At 45.0% G+C, this 14,021-nt stretch overlaps 1 protein-coding gene across 1 annotated transcript in view; it reads left to right on the plus strand.

The window, feature by feature from the left end:
- pdcd11 (programmed cell death 11) overlaps positions 1-7,958 on the plus strand; it is a 73,487-nt gene extending 65,529 nt beyond the window's left edge. Inside the window, exons 33-37 of the mRNA XM_059947207.1 lie at positions 247-494; positions 2,085-2,253; positions 4,363-4,516; positions 5,602-5,767; positions 7,286-7,958. Of these exons, the coding sequence (XP_059803190.1) occupies positions 247-494; positions 2,085-2,253; positions 4,363-4,516; positions 5,602-5,767; positions 7,286-7,457 (909 nt within the window). The 3' untranslated portion in view covers positions 7,458-7,958. The remainder of the gene's footprint in view (positions 1-246; positions 495-2,084; positions 2,254-4,362; positions 4,517-5,601; positions 5,768-7,285) is intronic.
- Positions 7,959-14,021: the final 6,063 nt, after the last annotated feature.

Consider the following 14,021-nt stretch of genomic DNA (forward strand, 5'->3'; position numbering starts at 1 on the left):
TGAGGGTGAGCGGTGGGAGAGCATATGTGACCCGTAACCCATTGAAGATTCCTGAATTGTGCAGGTGTAATGCTGGGCATTGGGGGCTGTGAGTTTGCCTCAGTAGGTTAGGAAGACGCCTTTCCTTCCCTGTCCTCAACTGATAGAGTTGGTGGGTCCCTGATCTCCAAGTGGCGTGGGATTGGGGAATGGGGTGTGAGAGGGGAGGCTGGTCTTTGCTCAGGGTGTGGGATTCTGACCTTGCAGCCCAGACTGAGCAGGAAGGAGAAGGAGACAAGGAAGCGGCGGGCTGAGAAGGAGCTGGAACAGACAGAGCAACAGTTGATGGACCCCACCCGGCAACCGCAGACTGCAGACGACTTCGATCGCATGGTCCTCAGTTCCCCCAACAGCTCCATTGTCTGGATGCAGTACATGGCGTTCCACCTGCACGCCACCGAGATCGAGAAAGCACGAGCTGTGGCTGAGCGAGCTCTGAAAACCATCTCCTTCAGGTAAGCGTCTGTTAAGGGCTGTGCAAGGTTCTGTGGCCTCAGGTGGTGGGGGGAGTGCTGGAGGGGGATAGATGGAGTCCTGAACCCCACACACTCCTGTCCTCAAAACCCTGGCCAAATCTCTATCCTTTCACAGAATGGAAGAGTTCTGCCATCTATCCCAAGAGTAATTCATGCCCTGCGATTGTAATTCAAACAGAGGATTTTGGAAATACTAAGCCGGTCAGGCTGCATCACTGGGAAGAAATACTACTAATGTTTCTGATCGAAGACCCTTGGTCAGAGCTCAGCAAATCTACTGTCCTCATCGTTTTTCAGTCTGTCTCATGATTTCCCTTCAATTACTAGCTCAGTTTGTGACTTGTTCTTTTAAAAATACCTTTTCAAACAAAAATTCCCTTTCTATCTGCACCGTCAAATAAAGATTTGCTTTATTTGTCACATGTACATTGAGATACCGAGTGAAATGTGTTGTCGTCTCGATGACCAACACAGTCTGAGGATGTGCTGGGGGCAAGTGTGTTGCCACACTTCCAGCGCCAACATTGCCCCCCCCCCCCCCCCCCCAGCAACTTGCTAACCCTAACCGTATGTCTTTGGAATGTGGGGGGAAAGCTGGAGCACCCAGAGGAAACCCATACCGTCACAGGGAGAAAGTACAAACTCCTTACAGATAGTGGCAATGGTTGAGCCCTATGCTGGTGGTGTAAAGCAGCTGTGCTAACCACTGTATCACTGTGTGCTGTCTTTACCATGGACAAACCAGTCCACAACCACTGTATTGTTATTGTGATCTAGAGTCTGGATAGAAACCGCCTTTCTGTCTAACCAATTTCAATTCCAGTTTCGAGTCAGCACCACAAAAACAGGCCCCTTGGCAAATGAGACGCATATCCCATTTGCCCATGTTTGACCTGTATCTTCTAAACCTTTCCTATATGTAGCTGTCCCAACCACCGTGGGAAGCTGATTGAATATCGGGACCAGCATCTAGGTAGAAAAAGTTGTCCCTTATGTCACTTTTAATTCTTACCTTAAATCTTCTTAGTTCGTGATTTCCCAAACCCTGGAGGGTTATATAGGAGAGAAGAGTTTGATTGATCTTACAGTTGGCTGAAGGGGTAACACAATATTGTAGGCTGCAGGGCCTGTACTGTTCTGTGGGAAAAGTACTGAGTGCATTCACCCCTCATGATTTTATGAATGTTGTTACGATCATCCCTCAGTCTCCAATGCTCCAGGGACTAAAACCCTAGCAACCTCTCCCTGTGATTCATTCCCTCAAATCCTGGAAGCATCGCTTTCTCTGTCTGGCCTCCTTCCTCGAATGCTGCCCTATGTGTCTGTTCAGGCCCTTCAGCCCATCTATTCTGTCCCAAACAATTATTCTGCCTGGTCCCACCAACATGCACCTGGACCATAGCCCTCCACGCCCCTCCCACCCATGTATTCTCATCAAGCCCACATCCGCTACTTCTGCTGGCAGTTTGCTCGACGCTCTCGCCACTCTCTGAGTGCAGAAGTTCTTCCACTCATGCTCCCCGTAAAGGTTTGCCCTTGCACCATTAAGTTGTTGTTCTGCCTGTCCAGGGAGGAGCAAGAGAAGCTGAACATCTGGGTAGCTCTGCTCAACCTGGAGAATCTCTATGGCACAGAGGAGTCACTGGCCAAGGTGTTTGAACGGGCTGTACAGTACAGTGAACCCCTGAAAGTCTTCCAGCAACTGGCCAACATCTACACCAGGTCTGAGAAGTACAAGGTAGGCAGACATTTACTGGTGTGCCATCCCGTTTGGGCTGGGCTTTTGCAGACTGTGTAACTGTTACCCTGAATATGAGCAGGAAGGGAGTGTGGGATGGTCAGATACAAGGCCATGTCTTCTACTTCAGGAGCTTTTTGGGGCAGATGGGACGCCCATCGGTTGGCTCAGTGAGGAGCACTTTCTCCCCTCACTGGGATATAGAAGTGTTTTCCGTCTCCAGCTGGTGAATGGAACTGAACCCTGGGCAGGGTGCAAACAGAAACCTTAGTGTGTTTCCATTGGAGCAGTTGTACAACTTGGTGTGGAGATAATGTGGCCTTCCCTGACCCTGCTGCAGCAAGGAAAATGGCCTTAAATATAAAGATCCCTCTACACCGTCCCATCACACACTCCCAAGGTCAGACACACAGTGAAACTCTCCCTAGGCTGTCTGGTCAACCACAGCCAGGCCAGGAGCGGCATAGGTCAGACACACAGTGAAACTCTCCCTAGGCTGTCTGGTCAACCACAGCCAGGCCAGGAGCGGCATAGGTCAGACACACAGTGAAACTCTCCCTAGGCTGTCTGGTCAACCACAGCCAGGCCAGGAGCGGCATAGGTCAGACACACAGTGAAACTCTCCCTAGGCTGTCTGGTCAACCACAGCCAGGCCAGGAGCGGCATAGGTCAGACACACAGTGAAACTCTCCCTAGGCTGTCTGGTCAACCACAGCCAGGCCAGGAGCGGCATAGGTCAGACACACAGTGAAACTCTCCCTAGGCTGTCTGGTCAACCACAGCCAGGCCAGGAGCGGCATAGGTCAGACACACAGTGAAACTCTCCCTAGGCTGTCTGGTCAACCACAGCCAGGCCAGGAGCGGCATAGGTCAGACACACAGTGAAACTCTCCCTAGGCTGTCTGGTCAACCACAGCCAGGCCAGGAGCGGCATAGGTCAGACACACAGTGAAACTCTCCCTAGGCTGTCTGGTCAACCACAGCCAGGCCAGGAGCGGCATAGGTCAGACACACAGTGAAACTCTCCCTAGGCTGTCTGGTCAACCACAGCCAGGCCAGGAGCGGCATAGGTCAGACACACAGTGAAACTCTCCCTAGGCTGTCTGGTCAACCACAGCCAGGCCAGGAGCGGCATAGGTCAGACACACAGTGAAACTCTCCCTAGGCTGTCTGGTCAACCACAGCCAGGCCAGGAGCGGCATAGGTCAGACACACAGTGAAACTCTCCCTAGGCTGTCTGGTCAACCACAGCCAGGCCAGGAGCGGCATAGGTTAGACACACAGTGAAACTCTCCCTAGGCTGTCTGGTCAACCACAGCCAGGCCAGGAGCGGCATAGGTTAGACACACAGTGAAACTCTCCCTAGGCTGTCTGGTCAACCACAGCCAGGCCAGGAGCGGCATAGGTTAGACACACAGTGAAACTCTCCCTAGGCTGTCTGGTCAACCACAGCCAGGCCAGGAGCGGCATAGGTTAGACACACAGTGAAACTCTCCCTAGGCTGTCTGGTCAACCATAGCCAGGCCAGGAGCGGCACAGGTCAGACATACAGTGAAACTCTCCCTAGGCTGTCTGGTCAACCACAGCCAGGCCAGGAGCGGCATAGGTTAGACACACAGTGAAACTCTCCCTAGGCTGTCTGGTCAACCACAGCCAGGCCAGGAGCGGCATAGGTCAGACACACAGTGAAACTCTCCCTAGGCTGTCTGGTCAACCACAGCCAGGCCAGGAGCGGCATAGGTCAGACACAAAGCACCTCCTTCACACTTGGAAGGAACCGGTTAGTCACAAAGTTACCCCTGGGGGTATGAGAAATGCCCACATTCCTGTTGGTGTTTATTTCTGATGCTGCCTTCCCGGGATAGACAACGTCACAAATTCCCTTCAGGGTTGGAGTTGACCTGCCCCAACCCAGCGTTAGTTATACACATTCAGTAGATGGAGGCCATTGTGCATTTGTGAACTCTGGCAGACTCTACTGGGGGTTGGGGTGGGTTTCTGGTGTTGCTGGAGCTAACGGAAGTGGTCACCTGTGCACTAGGCTGGTGTAATTTGAATGTAATTTCAAACATTGTATAATCTGCTGTGCTGTGTGTTCTGTTTTACAAGCAAGCAGATGCCTTGTACAATGCCATGCTGAAGCGGTTCCGTCAGGAGAGCACCGTCTGGCTGAGCTATGCCGCCTTTCTCCTGAAGCAGGGCCGCGGCGAGGGCAGCCATACCCTGCTGCAGAGAGCTCTCAAGTGTCTACCAAAGAAAGAGCGTAAGTTGGAGTTGGTGTGGGAAAAGGGGTGTAAATCATACTTGGCTCCATTTCATCAGCTCCTGTTTGCCAAAGCTCCTAAACATCCTGCTGGAGGAACGCAACAGGTCAGGTGGCATCTGTGAAGATGAATAAACGGTCACCGTTTTTGGCTGGGACTCTCTGAAACATCTTTATTCCTCCTTTTTATCTGCTGAGTTCCTCCAGAATTTTGTGTATTTTGCTCTGTATTTCCAGCATCTGCAGAATCTCTGGCGCTGCTGTCCAGGGAGCTGTCAGTGCATGGCTGAAGTTCTGTGGGTCCTTGTCTACTGGATTGGGATGGGCTTCAGTTATTGTTTCAGAGGATTTAATAAGGAAACATCATTTATCTCCTGAACAAGCTGCTTCAGGCAACCAGACACTGGCCGATTACATCTCAAACATCACTCCTTTCCCTCTTCCAGCAAAACTGATCGTCCAGGGGTGGTCCATTAAACCTCTGGACTTTGAGAGTGAGAGGCTTGCATTTCCACTTTGTGTATGGAAACTTCCTGTAATTTCCTTCCTTCCCACTGGCCAGGCTGGTGTGAGCTGAGTATCTTAAAGATTAAAGCTCATCTTTATTTGTCACCTGTACATCAAAATGTGTTATTTGCATCCTAGGACACGCTGGGGGAAGTCCACAAGAGTTGCCGTTCTCCTGGTACCAATATAACATACCCACAACTCACTAACCGGTACCTGTACGTTTTTGGACTGTGGGAGGAAACTGGAGTAACCTCCTCTGACGTCTTCTCTATGTCTACTTCCCTCCAATCACCTTAAAGTTATGCCTCCTCGTATTAACCATTTCCACCCAGGTTAAAAGTCTGGCTGGCCATTCAGTCTGGGCTAGTTATCATCTTTTATATCTCTGTCAAGTTGCCTTTCATCCTCCTTATCTCAAAAGAGAAATTCTCTGCCTTGCTCAATCTATCCTCGAAGACATGCTCTCTAAACTGGGCAGCATCCTGGTAAATGTCCTCTGCACCCACATGCAGCGTGTCCTGTTCCAGTTTCCATACCTGGTCCTCGCCTTACAGTGCCTTCCCCTGTCATTTCAGATATTGATGTTATCGTCAAGTTTGCACAGCTGGATTTCCGACTGGGTGACGCAGAGCGGGCGAAGGCTTTGTTTGAGAACACATTGAGTAGCTACCCGAAGCGCACGGACCTGTGGTCGGTCTACATCGACATGCTGGTGAAGTTTGGCAGCCAGGAAGAAGTGAGGTGGGTTGGACTTGCTCGAAGCAGCACCCACAAAATGCTGGAGGAACTCGGCAGGCCAGGCAGCATCTGTGGAAAAGAGTGAACAGTCAACGTTTCAGACCGAGACCCTTCAGCTGGTCTTCTTTTCCATGGAAGCTGCCTGGCCTGCCGAGTTCCTCAAGCATTTTGTCTGTGGTGCTTGGATTTCCAGCATCTGCAGATTTTCTCTTGTTTGTGATTTAGACTTGCTCAAAGGGGCTCTGTGCCAAGTCAGTGAAGTTGGTAGCAGTTCCAATATCCCTGCTGCTGTGCCAGATCCCACCCACAGCTCCAGCCTCTCAGTCCTCGTCCAGCAGGTTAAACTCTCGGTCACTCACACACCCTGAGGCTTCAGTCACCCCACACCTTGTATTTCTTTATCCTGTTCCTCCCCATGGCAACTCCCCACCCGGACACTGGCTCAGGGACAGCAGTGTCCAGTCTCTCCCCAGACCCTCTATGTTCCAGTTCTGTGGCGCCGGGTCTCCTTTGGCTGACCCTTAGTCTGACAAGTTAAACGTGTCGGCATTACCCGGGCCTGTTGCATAGTTCAGGGACAAACCAGGACCTGCTATGCAGCCCCTCTCACAGAGCAAGGTCACCATCAGCACCTGTCTACCAACAGCGTCGACTAACCAGACCCATCTCCGGTTCAATACTGCGAGCCTTCCCCAACCATCCCTGCCTTTGGACTGGACGTTCTTCTGCTTACTCCCCCCACTCCCAACTGTCTGAGGAAGGAGGACAATACACCCCCTCTTCAACTACTATCTTCAGACAATACACCCTCTCAAAGATTAGAACAGCGTTGGAGTAGCCATAGTTCCAGCAGAGAAACAGGCCCTTCAGCCCATTTAAACCACACTAACATATTCTGTATAGTCCCATCACCTTGCACCTGGACCCTACCCTCCATCCATGTACCTATCCAAGCCACTTAAATGCTGGAATCACCACTTCCGCTGGCAGCTCATTCCACACTCTCTCCACCCTCTAGAGAATATCCCACTCAGGTCCCCTTAAACATTTCACCCTTCACTCTAAACCTACCACCTCTCGTTCCAGTTCCGGAAAAAAACCTTCTGGCTTTTACCCTATGTATACCCCTCATAATTTCATATACTTTGCCTCTGTCGGATCTTCCCTCATTCCCCTATGCTCCAAGGAATATTCCCTGACCTATTCAGCCTTTCCCTATAACTCAAATCCCAGCAACAACCTTGTAAATTTTCTATAACACTTTCTGTAGGTAGGTGACCAGAAATGCACGCATTGTTCCACATTTGGATTCACCAGCATCTTATACAACTTCAATATAACCTCCCATATTTTTTTTTCCAAATATTGAGTACAGAAGTTGGGTGAATTTCCCCCGTCCCCAACCTACTGTGAGGTATTGGAGGCCTGACAGTCGGCCACTAGAGGGCGCCGGTGTCTCCGAGGTTGGAAAACCTGTGACCTCAGTACAGACTGACGTCCTTTCTCCCTCCTGTCCCGTAGGCACCTCCTGGACAGAGCTGTGACCCTCAAGGCAGCTCCTAAAAAGATCAAGTTTTTCTTCAAGCGCTACCTGGACTATGAGAAGAAGCACGGGAATGCAGAGCGCATACAGGCGGTGAAGGACAAGGCGCTCGTCTACGTGCAGTCAAAGACCTCTTTGGAGGGTAGTTAGCCGGCTCCACAGCCGGCCTCTTGTACAGTGGACGATGGGTGGTGGGAGAGAGGTGGAGGCTCTGGGAGGACAGTGAACTATGCCCCCTCATCTATTCCTCTGTGCCCCCTCCCGCTGATGAGCTGCAGCTCAAGTTGTGTGTGGGGGGGGGGGGGGGGGTGTCATGTATGAAGTCTGCTTCAGCGGTGCACAGCGCTGCAGGAACCTGTGGCAAGTGCCACCATGGTGGTGTAGCTGGTCACCCCCCCCCCCCCCCCCCACTCCTTGGTAGGGAGGTGCTTCCTGGAGTGGTACAAGCCATCACCCTGGGCTGAAGCTTCGGATGGGGCTGAGTGGGCATCAGTGGACCTCCGTCTCAGCCCATGAGAGGGCTCCAGGGTGCAGTGTGAGTCTGTTCACCTCCCCAACAGCAGCTCCACATACAGAGCTCAAACCATGAGGAGCCAAGGGTCATGAACTCCATATGGTGATTGTAATAAAGCTGATTTTTGTGGTTTTTAAGGTGGTCTGTCTGCAGTGAGTGTCTGTCTAGGACCATGGAAGCACAGAATTCGAGTCTGCTTCGCCATTCTGTCATGGCTGATTTATTATGTTGCTCAGCCCAGTTCCTTGCCTTCTCCCTGTAACCTTTGACACCCTCACTAATCAAAAACCTATCAATATCTGCTTTAAATATACCCAATGACTTCAGAATCAGGCTTGTTATCACCAGCATATTTGTGAAATTTGTAATATATATAATAAACATAAGCAGTTTATTATATATATTAGAGATTGAGCCATCAAAAAAAGGTATCAAATTTAAAATATCATCTAAGAGATTCTTATCTGAACTTGAAGGAAAGCTAGTCAATTGACAACGCAGAAAATCTCTAATTTGAAGGTAACCATAAAAATGAGTTTGGGGTAAACCAAATTTGATGGACAGCTGCCCAAATGACGCTAAGTTCCCATCAAAAAATAAATCCAAAAACTGTCGAATACCCAATCTATTCCATTCTATAAAAACTTTATCAGTAGTAGAGGGTAGAAAAATGTAATTACAAAGAATGGGACTAGAAAGGGAAAAATGAGACAAACCAACAATTTTCCTGAATTGCTACCAGATTCTCAAAGTATGTTTAAGAACTGGGTTATCAGTAATTTTACTGAAAGGTAAAGGAAGAGAAGATCCAAGAAGATAAATAATTGAGGCATTTTAACCGTTAGAGCTTCTAGTAAAGTCCATGGTGGACAGTCGTCCCTCTTGATATAATATGACCAGACTGTGATATTCCTTATATTAGTTGCCCAGTAATAGAATCTGAAATTAGGTAAAGCTAGACCACCATCTTTATTTTTCCTTTGAAGAAAGACTTTGTTCAGTTGGGGTTGTTTATTATTCCACAAGTAAGGAGAGAATTGAGTCCAAAGAGTCGAAAAAAACTCCTCGGAATAAAAATAGGCAATGCTTGGAAAAGATAAAAGAATTCAAGTAACACATTCATTTTAATAGAATTAAACGGCCTAACAAGGATAAAGAAAGAGGAGGCCATTTACTAAATAGCCTTTTAAGGTAACACAGTAGTGGAATAAAATTAGCTTTATACAAATGTTTAAAATTTTTAGTAATAGTTATTCCAAGGTAAGTAAACTGATTAGTCATAATTTTCTTTCTCAATCTTTTTATTATTATTAATAATATGGACAAAATACAAATGATATATTAATAAAGAAATTACAAACATACAAATTCCATTACAGATGAAAAAAGACGTAAACAATGGTTACGGTATAAATGAGTTTACCAAAACATGAACTATACAGTATATGTATGAACATGGTAAGTCTAGATATTTCATAATATATGATATAAAAAAAACAGAAAAAAGAAAAGAAAATATAATGCAAAATTAACTAATCTACTAATCTAATGACTAATAAAGAAGAAAAAAGAAGCAAAAAAAAGGGGAAAAAAGAAGAAACACAAAGAAAAAAAAAGGACTGTTTATAATATCTCACAAGAATACATAATCATCAATGTCGTCACCTCCGGTCCTAAGCTAAAAGCTGGAAAGTCAAATGAACTTGGAACGGGGTCATATTACATCATATGAAAATATTGAATAAATGGTCTCCATATCTTTTCAAATTTAATAGAAGTATCAAATACACCACTTCAAATTTTTTCTAAATTTAAAACATAACATAGTTTGAGGGAACCAATTAAATACAGTGGGAGGATTAATTTCCTTCCGATTCAACAATATAGATCTTCTAGCCATCAGAGTTAGAAATGCAATCATTCGACGGGCAGAAGATAAATGCAGTGAGTCTAACATTGGTAAACCAAAAATTGCAGTAATAGGATGAGGTTGTAAATCAATATTCAAAACGCAGAGATAATATCAAAAATATCTTTCCAATATTTTTTCAAAAGCAGACATGATCAAAACATATGAATTAAAGACGCGATTTCAAATTGACATCTACACAAATAGGGTTTATATAAGAGTAAAAATGAGCTGATTTATCCTTGGACATATGGGCCCTATGTACGACCTTAAATTGTATTAATGAATGTTTGGCACATATCGAAGATGTATTAACTAATTGAAGAATTCTATCCCAATTCTCACTAGGAATAATATTAAGCTCTCTTTCCCAATCATTTTTGGTCTTATAAAGGGGCTCTGAACGTATCTTCATAATTATATTATAAAGTTTGGAAATAAGCCCTTTTTGAAAAGGGTCTAATTCAAACAAACTCTCCAAAATATCTGAAGGCACAAAATTTGGAATCGTAGGAAGTACAGTACTTAAAAAATGCCTAATCTGTAAATATCTAAAAAAAAATGAAATCGCAAATTATATTTATTGGATAATTGCTCAAAAGACATAAAACAATTGTCCAAAAATAAATCAGAAAATCTTAGCAATTCCTTAGTTTTCCAAGCCAAATAAGCTTGATCTATAATGGAAGGGTGGAAAAAGCAATTAAATACAATAGGACTATTTAAAACGAATTGAGTCAACCCGAAAAATTTCCTAAATTGAAACCATATATGTAAAGTATGTTTAACTATCGGGTTGTCAATTCATTTCGGCAATTTAGAAAGAGCAAAAGGGAGAGAAGTCCCTAAAATAGAACCCAGAGCATAAACTGATACAGATTTAATTTCTAAACTCACCCAACGAGGGCCAAAAGATCCACCCCAGTCTTTCAACCAACATAACAAATATCTAATATTAACTGCCCAATAATAAAATCTGAAATTAGGTAATGCTACCCCACCTTCCTTCTTTGACTTCTGTAAATATATTTTACCTAACCTGGGATTTTTATTCTGCCATATATATGAGGAAATTTATTAGTCATAATTTTAAACGGAAAATTGGTGATTATTGGTATCAGGTTGTTTAAAGGGAATAGTTCGTTTTTATATAGATTCAACTTATAACCTGAGAATTGACTAAATTGAGAGATTAAAGAAAGAGTGGAAGCTAAGGAGTCATTCACATTGGAAATAAAAAGTAAAATATCATCTGCATATAAAAAAATTTATGAATAGTATTACCTCGGGTGATACCTGTAATATCCTTGGAATTAAGAAGTGCTATGGCTGGAGGTTCTAGAGCCAAAGCAAACAACAGAGGACTAAGGGGACAATTGTGTCTAGTACCTCGATATAGGTTAAATGGTTTCTTCAGCTTCCCTCCCTTAGAGTGGAGTGACAATGGTAATTTTCCAGTCCTCCATAATCTAGTGATTCGTGAAAGATCATTACTAATGTCTCCACAATCTTTTCAGCTGTTTCTTTTAGAACCCTGGGGTGTAGTCTATCTGGTCCAGGTGACTTACCTACTTACAGATTTTTCAGCTTCCCAAGCACCTTCTCAGTAGTAGCAATGGCACTGAATTCTGCCCCCTATCACTCACATCTCTGGTATTTTGCTAGTGTCTTCCACAGTGAAAACTGACGCAAAATACCCATTAACTTTGTCCACCATTTTGTTGTCCCCCATTACTACCTCTCCAGCAGTCCGAAATCCACTGTTGTATCTCATTTAGTCTTCATGTTTCTGAAAATAACTTTCTGCATCCTCATATTATTGGTTAGATTTACTTCATATTGCATCTCTTCTCTCAACGGCTTTTAAATACCTTGTTGGTTTTTAAAATCCTCTACCTTCCTGCAATTTTTTGCAACGTTATATGCCCTCTCTTTGGTTTTAATTTGCTGTCGTTGACTCCCCTTGTCAGGCATGGTTGCCTCATCCTCCCTTTAGAGTACGTTATCGTCAAGAATTTCCAAACTTCCCACCTGCCATTGTTGTCCAGCCATCATCACAGTTAGTGTTCCCTTCCTATCAACCTTGGCTAGCTCCTCACTCATGTTTCAGTAATTCCCTTTACTCCACTGTAATACTGATAGATCCGATTTTGGCTTCAGCTTCTCGAACTGCAGGGTGAATTCTCTCATATTATGATCACTGCCTGCTAAAGGTTCTATTAAACCTAATCAAATCTAGGTCGTGACATAACTGATCCTCTGTCACTTGTTTTAAAGGATTTGATTTTATTTTTTACCAGCACAGCCACACCACCTCTTCTGTTAATCTGCCTGCCCTGTTGATACAACGTGTATCCTAGGTTGTTAATCTAACGGATCTTCTTTCAGCCACGCCTCTGAGATGCCCGGTACATCATACCTGCCGGTCTCCAAGAGCACTACAAGATCATCTACTTTATTCCATATACTGTGTCCATTCAACTATGACACCTTCAGTCCTGTATTCAACATCCTTTTGAATTTGGTCCACTGTTACTCCTTAACTCATCCAACTGACTGCATTTTTGCCCGATCAACTGCCCCATTCTTAACCCAATCACTGGTTTGCATCCCCGCCCCCAGCATTGTGGTTGGTGGAAGAGCCTTCAGTGCTCACTGTGCCTAACCTGTTCATGGGCTGTCTGTCCCACTCCCATTTGGGAGGAGGCTATGTAGCACCCACAGACTCTCAGTTACTTTCCCCACGTAATCAGGCTGATCAACACTCCCACCCACCCCCTCAACCACCACTACGTTATCATTTCCTGTCAGTCACCATATGTGCAGACACTTGTGTACCTAGCGTTACTTTATGGACAATCAATCTATGTATATAGCTATTCTAAGTATTTACTTTTATTGTGTCCTTTATTGCATTTTTGTTTTGTGTGTTGCATTGGATCCAGAGTAACAATTTACACTTGTGTACTCGGGAAAGAATGCTAAGCAGCTTTGGATCTACAATCTATACCTGGTATTTACCTCGTTAGTCCAGTTGAGTTTAATTGTGATCCTCATCTGGATATGGCTCAAAGGTGACGGGCTTGATGACGAAAAAGGCATTGGTTCCAAAACGTTTTGGTGTAACCGGCTCCTTGGCTACTAGACCAGACCACACTCCAGTGACCAACCTGCTCCCCCCACCACCACCGTCCCTATCTGGCCATTACATAAAAACTATGAAGAATATTGATTTACGATGCACAGCCTCAGAGATGCTCATAAATTGGAAATTGCCCTTGAATAACTTAGACAAAAATGTAGAGACAACAGAATTTGAGTCTTCAAAGAATTTTATCACAGTTTCAGAAAGTGCATAAAAATATTTCAGGCAGTTTCCTTTTGAGAGCCACCTGACCTCTGTGTGCCACAGCAAGTGTTCGTCATTCTCAATACAAAGATCTCAAAATAGTTGAGAATGGAGAGCGTGGTTGATTTTATTTATTACTGTGATAACCGATGCTTATGATTTGTGCAGTCGATCACTTAGGTTTGCTGTCTGTTAGGTACAGCTTATTTTTCAAGAAATTAATACCCCATGGTAGTGTCCTATCAGTGGTGCCCCATTTGTTGTACAAGTAAGAATGTTGGTGAGCGCAGTGTCCTTCCATTTGGAGAATTGCTTAAGAATCCAAAATATTGGCTTCTCCTTCATACCTGTCTGTAGTACCCTTGCACGTACCAATTCTTCATCCGCGCCTTTATTTTTTATGAAGCAAACATAACCAAGAAGCAAAGATTTTGTTACCTGTTCAAGTTGATTTAACCGACTGCACATTCTCGAGACATTTTATCTATTTGTCTTTGAACTAAGCAGCCACCGAGCAAAATCACTTTATTATTTGGTTTGGTGGATAAGACAAAACTGTACTCAGAACCTCCCTTACTGCTGGCAGAATCAGTCCTCCAACTGTGTGGGGCTTTTCAGATCTGGCAATGAGCCACGAAATGCTGTAAGAAGCTTAGGAACCATCGCTATTTTGTTGTGAAGTGCTGGCAATAAGCCACAGCTTTCCCAGAGTGCACTTACTTCAAATATTCAGGGGGCATGGGTGGTTTCACAACCTCATTTGAAAAATAGATGTGTTCACACAACGGACATGTTGACTGCTGTTGGTAGCTTGAATCCGTGTTCTAGATAATCATAGTTATATTTTTAAGTCGAATCTCAAGGGGAGAGTTATGACGACATAATAGCTCAGGCTAAAGCTGACTCTGCTTGTACATTAAGCGGGGCAGCGATATCGCTGGG

Source organism: Hypanus sabinus, chromosome 22 (genome assembly GCF_030144855.1).
Source record: "Hypanus sabinus isolate sHypSab1 chromosome 22, sHypSab1.hap1, whole genome shotgun sequence".
Taxonomy (NCBI): Eukaryota; Metazoa; Chordata; class Chondrichthyes; order Myliobatiformes; family Dasyatidae; genus Hypanus; species Hypanus sabinus.